The sequence below is a fragment of the Arachis hypogaea genome, chromosome 7 (assembly GCF_003086295.3).
Source record: "Arachis hypogaea cultivar Tifrunner chromosome 7, arahy.Tifrunner.gnm2.J5K5, whole genome shotgun sequence".
Classification (NCBI taxonomy): Eukaryota; Viridiplantae; Streptophyta; class Magnoliopsida; order Fabales; family Fabaceae; genus Arachis; species Arachis hypogaea.
Genome location: NC_092042.1, coordinates 20,344,141 through 20,356,815, shown reverse-complemented (window position 1 = coordinate 20,356,815; position 12,675 = coordinate 20,344,141). Strand labels below are relative to the sequence as shown.

Below are 12,675 nucleotides of genomic sequence, written 5' to 3'. Positions count from 1 at the left end.
CAAGGGTCTAAGCTTTGGGAGAACCTCTGGAATGGTATGTAATGTCGAATTCTGAGAGTTTGATGGACCATTTTATGATCCTTCCTACTAGGTCAGGTTTTGATAAAACTTGGCAAAGGGGTTGACTAGTCTGAACTATTATTCGGTGTCTTTGGAAGTAATGTCGTAGTTGCCGAGCTGTGATTATCAACCCGAATGCCAATTTTTCTATCATCAGATACATTGTTTCGGCGCTTTGTAATACTTTGCTTACAAAGTATACTGGGTGTTGTTCCTTTCCATTGTCTGTTATAAGCACGGAGCTGACTGTGTTAGTTGAAATTGAAAGGAATAGGTGTAGTGGTTTACCTTGTTCGGGTTTCTGTAATATCGGCGGTGATCCTAGAATATTTTTTAACTTGGTGAATGCTTCTTCACACTCTTCTGTCCAGACGAATTTGTCTGCCTTTCTTAGGGTATTGAAGAAGTGATAAGATTTGGCTGCTGCCGCCGGCAAGAATCAGGATAAAGTTGCTAATCGGCATGTGAGTTGTTGAACTTCCTTCACCGAACAAGGAGATTGCATGTTGATTACTGCTCGACATTTGTCGAGATTAGCTTCTATTCCTCTATTGCTCAGTAGAAATTCGAGGAATTTTCCTCCCTGCATGCTGAATGTGCATTTCTCCGGATTTAACCTCATGTTGTGTTTTCTAGGCTGCTCGAAGATTTCATTGAGGTCACGCTTATGTTGCTTTTCTGAGCTTGACTTGACTACCATGTCATCTACGTATATTTTAATATTCCTTCCAATCTGTTCTTTAAAGACTTTGTCCATCAATCTTTGATAGATTGCCCCCACATTTTTTAGCCCAAAGGGCATTACCTTATAACAACAATTGCCTTGATCGGTTATGAATGTTGTTTTCTCCTCATCGTCTGGGTGCATGAGTATCTGATTGTACCTTTAGTAGGCGTCCATGAAGCTAAGTACTTGGAATCCTAAGGTGTCGTCCACCAATCTATCTATTTTTGGGAGTGGGTAGTAATCTTTGGTACACGCTTTATTTAGGTTGGTGAAATCCACGCACATGCGCCATTTTTCCGAACTCTTTCGTACCATCACTACGTTGGCTAACCATGCGGAAAACCTTAGCTCCTGAATGAATCCTACCTCTAGTAGTTTCTGGGGTTTCTACTTCTGCTGCTTTTTTCCTTTCTAACCCCAAGTTTATTTTCTTTTGTCTTATAGGTCGGACGTTAGGATTGACTGCCAGTTTGTGGCATATTAAATTTGGATCAATTCCTGGCATATCTGCTGGTGTCCATGCAAAAAGGCCGGAGTTGGCCTTTAATATTTCGATAAGACCTTCTTTGTTTCCTGCAGGGAAAGCGGATCCGATGTTAGTAAATTGCTCGTCTTGCCCTAATTGTACCTTTTCTAGGTCGTCCATAGGTGTAGGACGACTGTTGTCACTTCGGGGGTCCAGTTCGGCCAAAGTCGGGATGCTTTCCGAATCGTACACCAAATGAATCTGAGGTATGTTCTCCTTTGTGGTTGCTTTTAGGCCCGCGTTGTAGCATTTCCTAGCCTCTTTATGATCGGCGTACACTGTTCCTACCATATTGTCCTACAAAGGAAATTTTACACAAAGATGGACTGTCGAAACGATGGCCCCGAAGGCGTTAAGTGATGGTCGTCCTAGAATAATGTTATTTCCCCTAGTGTTGTTCTTAGCCAAATATATCCTAATACCGATATCCTTTTCCCAGAGAACCCTACCAATTCCCCGGGTGAGGGTTGCAATGCGTTGTCATTTAAGTGCATCTTTTTGAACGTTGAGTAGAACAGGACATCGGCGCTACACCCTGGATCGAGCAGGACCTTCTTTACTGTCAATTCTCCCATATTGACTGAGATTACGACTGGGTCATCTAAGTTCGGACAAGATGATTTGAAGTCGGCCATGCTAAGGGCGATATGGGAAGTTGAGGCCGACGTTTGCAGATCTGGACGAGATCCTTCCATCGTCATCATGGCTTAGTAACATCTTTTCCTAGCCGAGGTAGTTGTTCCGCCACCTGCGAAGTCACCTGAAATGTAATTTATTATTCCCTTAGAGGGAGGTGGCTCCACCTGCTTTTGCCAGGGTTCTTTTTCTTTGTCTGCGTCCCTCGTTGCTTCCTTTTGCTTCCTAGAGGTAATGTACTTGTCTAGGAGGTCTTACCTTGCCAATCTTTCTAACAAGTCTTTTACCATTATGCACTCGTCTGTAGAATGGCTAAATTTCTGATGGAAAGCACAGTGTTTGCTTCTATCTACATATTTCTGATCCTGGTATGAGCCTGCTCTACTCGGCGATTTTATCAGCTTGTTATGCAGAATTTCTTTAATTATGTCTTCTCTTTTTGTGTTGAATTTTTGGTGTATGAATCGAACTTTGGTGCCAGCTTAAATGGTTTCTTGAAATCTTTGTTTTGGGATCAGTGAGGCTTTTCTTCTTCTCTTCTAGTTGGCCTTTCGCTCTTCCGAGCTTCTCTTAATTCTTCTATTTCTATCTGCCCCGTTGCTTTTTCTTGGAACTCTTCCAGTGTTTTTGGTTTCGCTACTACTATCGCTTCTTGGAATTTCCTGGGATGAAGTCCGCTCTTTATGGCGTGTAGCTGCACTTCTAGATTAAAGTCAGGGATCTCCATGGCTGCCTCCATAAAATGTGTCACGTACTCCTTTAAGCTTTCATGCTGTCCGTGCTTAATTGTGCTGAGATAGTCGGAATCTCTTACGTAGATTTTGGAAGCTGCAAAATGGTTAATAAATAGCTTTGCAAATTCGTCAAAGCTTGAAATGGAATCTGCAGGTAAATTAGAGAACCATAACAACGCAGCGCCGTCTAAGAAGGTGGGGAATGACCAAAACAAGTTGGGATCGGAGTCACTGTTAAGAAACATTATAGACTCGAAGTAACATGAATTTTAGGGTCTCCGGTCCCCTTTGTACGGTGTCAATGTCATTGGGAGAGTAAAATTCTTAGGCATTTCAAAATCCATGATTTCTTTGGAAAAAGGGGGTAATCGTCGCCTTTCCCCTTTCGGAGGTGTTTCCCCTGTTTTCGCATTTGAATCTGCTTGGTGGTCTCCATGGGGATTGTTGTCGGGCTTCTTTTTGTCCTTCTCTTTCTCACCGTCGTTTTGCCTTGCTGACAATAATTCGGCCATACGTTGATTCTCTACTAACAAGGCTGCGTTAGCTGTCAAGAGTTCGGCATTAGAAAGGTTGTGCTGCGGGGTCGCCGAGTGATCTGTCATGATTCGGTTGTGTTCCTGCGAAGAGAAAAAAAAAAGAAAAAAGGTACAAGAAAAGTAGATATTCGTCAAGTCAGTACTTAAAAAGTGATGCTACGCCCCACGCAGGCGCCAAATGTTCTGGCAAGGATATTCTTCTCCGCGCTATACGTTGAACTCTAGACGTTGATGGCGAAAGATGACCTTGTTCGTCACTTGAAATATCCACCTTGAACACAGACCCGAGCGTGGTACATGCAAAAAGGACTCTGACGCTAAAGTCAATAAAAATATCTCTTAAGACTTACGTGTATGATCGAGTTGTTACTGTGTGACTTGTGTGTTTAGACTACTCATGTTGCTGCCGTTTTATAGGCTTTTTGGACTTTGAACTGTTCAGGGGCTTATTGAGCGGATCTCGGCTTCAGCCGAGATTCTTGGAGAGTATCGTTTACGTGATAAGTTTCTGTTTATCTGCAACTTTGAATTGTTTGACGTGGCCGAGATATAAGTCGTTACTTCCGAGTTTATAGGGTACGATACAAAGTTTTTTTTTTGTGTGAGGACGAGATAAGTAAAAGAGAATAAAGACCAATAATATTATTTTTAAAGGTATGTTGTATGTAGTGAAAATGAAATTCAGACAGTCCTTTATATTAGCTTTCATATTTTCAAACAAAACGCGGTTGGGTAAGAAACAGAGGGATAACCCTTTCATTGTTTCACTTCATACACAATTCATAGGCAACGGCTTCCTTTTCCCACTACTTTTTTTTCCTTTCCAAATTCGGTTGAAATGGAACAAAAGGAATGTGGAGGCATTCAATTGAGAACGCCGAAGATCCCATTAAAATACTAAGCAGATGGTAGTTGGTACACAATGAAATTAGTAAAATAACATTTCTCTCTTGGTCGCAGAAGTACGGCTAATACGAGGTGAAAATGCAGCCGATTCTTGCAAATGGAAAAAAATGATGATCCTGATGCGCGCTTTTTTAGTAAAAAATATATATTATTTGTGTATCATGTTTGAAGAAACTTTGAGTTCTACAGAAAGAAGATAGAAGTTTCAGTGTTAAGAAAGAGAACGTAGAGATAAAATGGTTGAGAAATAAAATTGATTTCTCATTTTCTAAATAATGACAAATCACAATATGTATAATGCACTAAGCTTCCTATATATACTGTCTAATGACTCTAATCAACCTAGCATAATAGCGGATTTTACAACCAACTCTAACGGCAAGTTTTCTATTTTCAGTGCTTACAACAAACTCTAACAAACTCTTAGCTACCGGATAAGCTTGGCAAACAAACTTCTCTCTGCTGAGCTCATTAACTTACACCCAGAAAGTGGTTAAAAGTTTTCATACATGGTACTCGTATTTAGTGAACAAAATCGTCATCTATTTGGAGAAAAATGATTTTGGAAAATTATTAGACCTTATAAGAAATTGGAGTTCTTAATTACTTATATACGACTAAGCTAAACAAATTAATTCTGTTATAATTTCTAAGGAAGCATAGAGTTGACATTTTGTGATCACTAATGATGAATCTCAGTAACTAAGAGAATAGAGCTTGAATTTTATCCTCTTTTTACTTTGTTTTCAAATTGAGAATCTCTAAAATCACTTTGAGTAGAAAAATAGGAGACACTTTGATTTTGTCTCTCGTTGAAGGAGGAGTCAAAACAGAATAACATGCAAGGTATAGTTCAGTAAAGTATAACTAGATAGAATATTCAGGAAATAATTTTATTTTGTCTCCTAAAATATAGAACCAGAAGTAGAGAAGAGAAAGAGAGGTGACACAGTCATATATCCTAGTTCAGTTACTTACTACAATATAGCTTACATTCAGTCTCCATCACAACAATGACAGAATTTCACTACCTTTGAACAAGATTAAAAACACTAATTTTTTCTAGGATTCTACCCAATACTATCTGGGACAAATCCAGTTTCTAACCCAAACTAGATTTGACTAGAAACTCATCCTAACTTTCAACAGCAAAATACTCACTCAACTTACAAAAGAATTTTCTCAGGATCATGACAACAAAATAGAAAAATTTACAAAAGATTTCTGAAATAAATATAAACTTTTCTCTAAGTCTAACTTTTTTGTCTTTTTTCACTCAATGATTTTTTCATACAATCCTCGATGTTATGCATTTTACCATTGAAAACAAAGAAAGACTAGACTAAAAATAAGATATTCAATAAGAACCATGAATGAGAAGAATGGTAATAACTCTGTAAGTTATGAAAATCCAAACGGTTTGTTCTTACTCTTTGCTTCAACCTTTGGTTGTTTACCCCAAAACTTGAAACTTGTTCAGCACGTTAGACTTCTTCTCCCAAAAATTAATAGTAGCAGCGACATCACAAAAGAGAGATAGAATAAAAATAGTAACTGAATTATACATGTATTGATATTTTTTTTAATTTAGTTAAATTAGTCTTTTTAAATCATTTTAGTGTAATTAGTCTTGGTCTTTTTTTATAATTAGTTCTTGTTAGTGGTTGCGACCAAAAAATCCCGTTAGTGGTCTTGAGGATTCATGTTTCCGTATTTTTCCCACTACTTTTTTCCTTTCCAAATTCTAGGCAATCAATTGATGAGAACGCGATTAAAATACTAAGCGAGGTATAGTAGTAGTTGACTAGTTGGTGCACAAAGAATGAAAGAAATAATATTTCTCTCTTGGGTCGCAAAAGTACAGCTAATACGAGGTAAAAAAGCAGCAGATTCTTCCAAATGAAAAAAAAATAATAATAATGATAATAGAATTTAATATTGATAGATTATTTTATAGGCGTATCTAATTTAGGAAGTAATATTAGAGAATTATCAAAATTTTTATTGTTGGTTATCTTTTAGTAATTAATGTTTAAAATTATTAAATAAAATATATTATTGGATTATTAAACTAAACAAATATATTAAAAAATTAAATTAATAGTTAAATAATGAGTAAAATCAATAAATTTTAATAATTTTTAACATTTTTTTGGTATAAATAATTATTTTTTATATTAATTATTTGAATAATAGTTAAAAAACGATGTAATTAAATGCCTAGCTATCTAAACCATTTTAATTTTACGATGGTAGTGGATGAAAAATAAATCCATGGTAATGGTAATGCATGCTGCTGCTTCAGTGCTTCTTCGAAACTTGGTCTGAATGACGGAGAAGCTGGCTTATCTTTTGCTCATTAAATAAATAATTAATGTGAATACTAAAATTAATTACTAAAATTAGTTATTATTATAAAATATATATTAAAATATAAATATATAAATAAATATTAAAAATAAATTAAATTATATGTATTTATATAAAAATATATTAGTAATTAATTTTGATAGTTAATTTTAGTGTATAAATAATAATAATAATAATAATAATAATAATAATAATAATAATAATAATAATACAAGCAACTCGTGGTGAAATGTTGTCAATTGAAATAGGGAAGACGAGGCGAAGAGCTTTTCAGCTAAGCACTTACCCTTTCCTGCCTACTGTGTATGAAGTATGAACTAAGCCTTATTAGCTTCACGAAAACATGCCTACTGGTTCTTCCTTGCCACACCACATTGAAAAATGGAAAAATTGGGTGCTGCATGAGCATGAGCCTGATAAATGGTGGATAATGAGTGTCCCGTCAGCTATGATTGGACTCACCTGTTTTGCTTTCAGCTACTTCAACCATCATCTCAAAGCTTGGAACCTGATGTTGAAAATCCTCATCTCCATTGTTCTCATTGCCCTCATCTGTATTGCAGTTTTATTTGCAAGAAGATGGCCAAATGGGAGCAGACCATGGGTGAAAGCGCATTTGGTATTGGTGGCGATTACAGTCACCTATGTCGCCACCATCTTTCTTGATAAAGAAAAAGAGGAGGAACCGGATGTATTACGCCTGGTATCCTATGCTGCATTTGCTGTGACGTCTTTAAGTCTAGCAATACAGACTCAAGTCGAATTTTTCGGGGAAATCGTATACTTTTTTGTTGGACTTCTACTTATAGGACTCATGAAGATAAACTGGTGGTTGGCTATCTTCCCTGGAGCATGCTTCAGTTATCTACTCATTATTCTTTCTTCATTTCTACATGAACTATCAGAAAAACGCATCCCCACTCATACGAATTCATCAGCTTCACCAACCTATAGCGAAACTTCTTATGTTGAGAATACCTCTTCTATTGACTACTTCGGCACTCCAATGAGTCTACGACAATTCAGTAATACCGATACCGAAACTTCTTTTGTTGATGATACCTCTTCTATCGGCTCTGGCACTGCAATGAATCCACAACAATCCAATAATACCGATACCGGTACTGTTCCTCTTTTAGCGCCTCCACCAGTTCGAAGTGATGATCTCTTAGACGGGTTCAGGCGTGCTCTACGGACGCTTAATGGGTTGGATAGGGAACTTGCATGGGAGTTAAAGCGCCCCTTGGGAGATTACCTTACAGATAGAAGTGAAGAGGTTCCAGCGGTACTGGGGAACGACTCCAACTTCCTAGTGGATAGGATTTCGTCACAGGTACTTGATGAGCTGAATCGCTTGATGATGAATTTGACCCAGTTTGACGATGACTTGAGGAATTTGGTGGTGGATGAATACAGCAGAAGCCGGAAACGGTTCTTGGAGATATGCCAGGTGGAGTTACAGTTGAATGTGCATAAAAAGAACACGGTGAAGAAGTGGATTAAAGTTTCCAACATAACATTAAGGATACTATTTCCTAATGAACGGAGACTCTGCGATCGAGTGTTTGGCTCTTCGTCTGACATCTGGGGTGAGTGTTTCATGCAGGTTTGCTCGGAATGGGCACGAGATTTACTGAACTTCGCGGATCAGGTTGCAAAGAATGGACTTAAATATCAGAAACGTGACTATTTGCCCCAGCTTTTCCAAGTGTTGAGAGCACAATGTGATCTAATTATTCCATCTTTTGAGTTACTGTTTTCTAATACTGAAATCAGGGGTGCACTCTGGACTGAAGCAATCAAAGTTAAAGAAAGACTGTGTAGAGCAATTAAGGATTACTTTTTCATGGGGTTGGAGGATTTGGCTCACGCAGATGGAAGAAAAGAGGTAGTCTATTGTAGTGTTATAATTCATGACAGTACTGTCCAGCTAATGGAACGCCTCAGTGATGCCTTCAAAGAAAGAGACACCCTTGGATTAATCCTCCAAGATTACCCCATAGTTCCTGTAAAGGAGGGAATGACTTTGCTTGCTAGTCACATTTCTTGGATGATCGATCTGCTGGAGGCCAATTTGGAAACCTTCACAGAAAACAGCGAGAATGCTTCCCTGGGCTGTGTTTACTTGATCAATAATTTTAGTTACATAGAAAGGAAAGTCCATGATACTCAATTGGACACCATTTTGGGGCATAGTTGGCTCGAAGAACAAAGTGTCAAATTCCAAGGGTACCTCGAGAAATATCGAAGAAACTCATGGGATACGGTGTTTGGCTACTTGAAGTTGGATAGCGAGAACGTGACGGAAGAGTCAATGAAAGAGAAAATCCAATTGTTCAACGAGCACTTTGGCAAAATGTTTTATCATCATCGTAGATGGTCAGTTCATGATACAGTTAGGGGAAAAGTGAGAAAATCGGTGAGCACGGTCTTTGTTCCAGAATATGGAAATTTCATTGAGAGGTTCCGCGAGATTCTTGGGGATCATGCTGATGAGTACATCGAGTATTCAACATCGGAAGAACTTGAAGAATGCTTCGTGCGCCTATTCTCTGGAGGTGGATATAGTTCGGATGATAATCGTGATGACGATGAATAAGTTGCCAAAAGAGAAAGGTAAGGCTACGCAAGCTCCTGACTTATCTGCTTGTTTTATCTTTCCAATCCAATGAATGTAGTGACCGATCTGCAAATGAACCTAATCTTTCGAGAAATAGAAAGTGATTTAGCGAACAAAATCGTCATCTATTTGGAGAACAATAATTTTGGAAAAATAATTGACTTATTAAGGCATTGGGGTTCTTACTTTTATCCCACTAAGCTATTCAAATTAATTCTCTTCATATAAGTTTTAAGAAAGCATAGAGTTGACGCTTTGTGATCACTAATGTTTACTATTACTGATTATATATAATAATCAAACTATCTTTTTTTTTTTTTTTCAAAAATCGTTTCATGTCACATGTTTCTCCTTTTGGCCCACTTTGTTTCATGTCACATGTTTCTCCTTTTGGCCCACTTTGTTTATCTGCTCTCACTGAGATTTACTGATTCACCATTTATATTATCACGTTTGCAGGCGCTTTTTGTTTGGTTGATACTTGCATGATTGCTATTGTTTTTGTAGTGGTATACTTCCAATATGTTTGTTGGGAGGCTAGGATACTGCAGGTAGCTTCTCATTCTAAAATCTGTAACAATAAAGTTAGCTAGGTACTTGGCCATTTTAGTTATTTTAAATAAATTTGAGATGTAATTATTCTTTAGCTATAAGCTTGGAATAAGTATTATTTTGGAATTTGTTTTGGAAGTTTAGTTTCAAGTGTGGTGATTTAGTTTTCCTTTTGCTCTCTTATAGATGATTTGGTGGATGTTAAGCGGTTCCAACAACATCTTTTTTATTGGTTCTATAAATTGAGCATAATTTCGAATTTTGAGATGCATCATTTTATAATGTAGCTTACAAAATTTTAGAGCTATATTTATCTACTTTTATATTTTATATACTAATTTATGTGGTCTCGTTTTTGGTTAGAAAAAAAATTTGTAAGATTTTTCTATTTTTTCTTTATATTGATAAGAAGTATTTTGTTTTGTTTATTTTTTTTATTAGCTGTATACATCAAAATCAATTATTAAAAATTAACCACTAAAATAAAATACATATTGTTCTTGTTGAGTTTGGCCGGTGTATAGCTTCGTCCATCGATGAATGTCTTCAAGCTTCTCGTCAGGATGAGTTATACATCAGTAAGGAGAGAACAAGGGGATGGGTACCTGCAAAAGACATTCTGACGTTCAAGTTAGTAAGTGTTTAAGAGATATAAGAATAATTCTATGAATATAAAATGTAAGATATAAAATAGAAGTTATCATGTATTGTGTTATAATAATTCTATGAATATAGAATGTATATAGAATATATCTAACATATCTCTAGAAGGTATGGTGTATATAGAAATTGGTGCTTTTTATAGGCATAGAGTTGATGAATAGAGTTGATGATATGATCGTTGATCATTAAGTCAGAATAATGGTCATTAATAAGTAGGTGATGAAAGTGTCGATTACAGAATGAATGATAATTAAGGTCGAGTTATAACTCATAATGTACAATAAAAATGAGTTATAAGGTGACGGATCACATATTGCCATATAAAATACACATTAAAAGTTAGTTAAATTATACATACATTATTAACGAGTTATAATTCAAATGGTATAGTCTCCTAATTCTTACCTAAAGGTTTGAGTTCGAGTCTCACTTTTAATTTTAGAAAAAATTAAATAATATTTATATATAAGTACATAGTAATAGATTTTAACGTATAAATAATATTTTTTATTTTAATTTTGTATGATAAGGTGTTTTTGGTGTGAAGTAGAGATTGTCACTTCGTTGGCAAAGTATTTGGTCGAGTGCTCTCTGGAAATTTCATTGGATGGAGCTCTCTAAATTATTTATGAATTTGTCCCATTTTGTTATCCTATATTCACTTATTGGCAACAAAATATTAAGAAATTTATTAACAACCTCATACAAAATATGAAGGTTAGACTCCAACATACAACAAATTCACAACTAAACAACAGCCATCCATCTGAGGCGTCGGTCAGCGGCAAAATCACGGTGGTGCCAACTCTATGCTACTAAGCCATTTAATGAATATATTATGGATTTTTTCTTTTTAATAAATGTGTCCAGCACCAATAAGTGATGCTCATTGTGAGACTTGAAAGAGGCATCAAACACCACAAGTGATGATTTTGAGGGTTTTTGAGAACAAATCTTTGACGAGCTCTGAAGTTACAACAGCAGCGAGGAATTTGTGGACGAGATTTGGCCTGAATGAGGCGACCGAACTTTTCCATTTTCTTTTCTTTCTTTCCATGTTAATGTTAGAATTTTTGGAAATGTCCTTTGTTGTTCTATTCAGGACCATCCACATTACTTTATTTGGATCAATAAAATTCCTACCTTTAAAAAAACATAGAGATGGGTCAATTTTAATTTATCTTGACAACTTCATGTAATAGAGTTTCTTGAAATATTTGTTATATCTCACTAGAGATTTTATATAAAATATTTGTTTATCTTTTTTGCCCGTAAACATAGACGCTTAAACCAAATCCTGTTAGTTCTTTTTGTGCCAATTTTATTATTTCGCTCAGGCTACTCCCTTATTTTCTAACATGCTAGACTATATTATTATTACCTAAAAGATGTGTATAAAGTATAGGAAAATTATCACATGTTCACTGACAAATATTGGAATATGATGTTCATTGGTATTAAAAGGTTGCTAATTTTATTTTTGTCATTTAGTAACTATGTAATGACCAAATAACCCTAACTGAACTGTTAATTTTTCTAAAATAACCAACTAAAACACATGGTTATTGGCTTGAAAAGTTATGTAGCAATTCTTTATTTTCTGGGCCACAAACTATACATTCAATATATTGATTTTTTATATTTTTAACATATTAAATATAACAAAAAATAAAAAAATAGTATTACACTATTAAAATATATTTTTAAAATATAAGATAGATAAATATGTATAGTTTTGATGATTAAAAAAGAAATGTATTAAATAATTTAGATTTTTTACTAAAATAAAATAAAAAAATCTATATTTATCAAATTGTTTTAAACTAAAATTCATCACGTAAATATTTTTTTATAACTTATATAAATTGTTACAGGATGCGTAATAAATGTACTATTTATTCATAAATCATATTTTATTATCATAAATTATTAAGTTTATTATATCTTTTTTTATTACATAAATTGTGCTATTTTACTATTATTTAACTACTTTTAAATTTAATACTATTAATTAATACATAAATAATAATAATAATAATAGAATAATAAATTTTTAAAATTATACATAAAATTTATTAGTCTAACACGATTTACGAATAAATAACCAAAAATCTAATATATTGAATTTTTTTGAATAAAAATAAAACAAAATATACAAATATATATTAGAAAAAAATATTTCTAAAAAAATAACATTCATAAATTTATAATAACAAAATATTAAAAATAATACAAAATTTAAATAAAAAACATAAAAATCGTTCGAATGATAAAAATTATAATACGCACGCACGCGCGCCTGCGCTCGCGTCCGCCCGCCCGTGTGTACCCACGCACGCCCGCAC

The 12,675-nt window shown here is 35.0% G+C and overlaps 1 protein-coding gene across 1 annotated transcript; it reads left to right on the top strand.

Moving 5' to 3' along the window:
• The first annotated feature begins 6,676 nt into the window (after positions 1-6,676).
• On the top strand, positions 6,677-9,793 carry LOC112702737 (exocyst complex component EXO70B1-like). The gene is made up of 2 exons (XM_025753894.3): positions 6,677-9,111; positions 9,575-9,793. Exon 1 carries the CDS (start codon positions 6,839-6,841, stop codon positions 9,092-9,094), a length of 2,256 nt encoding a protein of 751 aa, XP_025609679.1. The 5' UTR covers positions 6,677-6,838; the 3' UTR covers positions 9,095-9,111; positions 9,575-9,793.
• The last annotated feature ends 2,882 nt before the right edge of the window (positions 9,794-12,675 follow it).

Bases quoted from the DNA above. Each gene is read 5' to 3' on its own strand.
- LOC112702737 (XM_025753894.3), top strand. From the start codon at position 6,839: ATGCCTACTGGTTCTTCCTTGCCACACCACATTGAAAAATGGAAAAAT.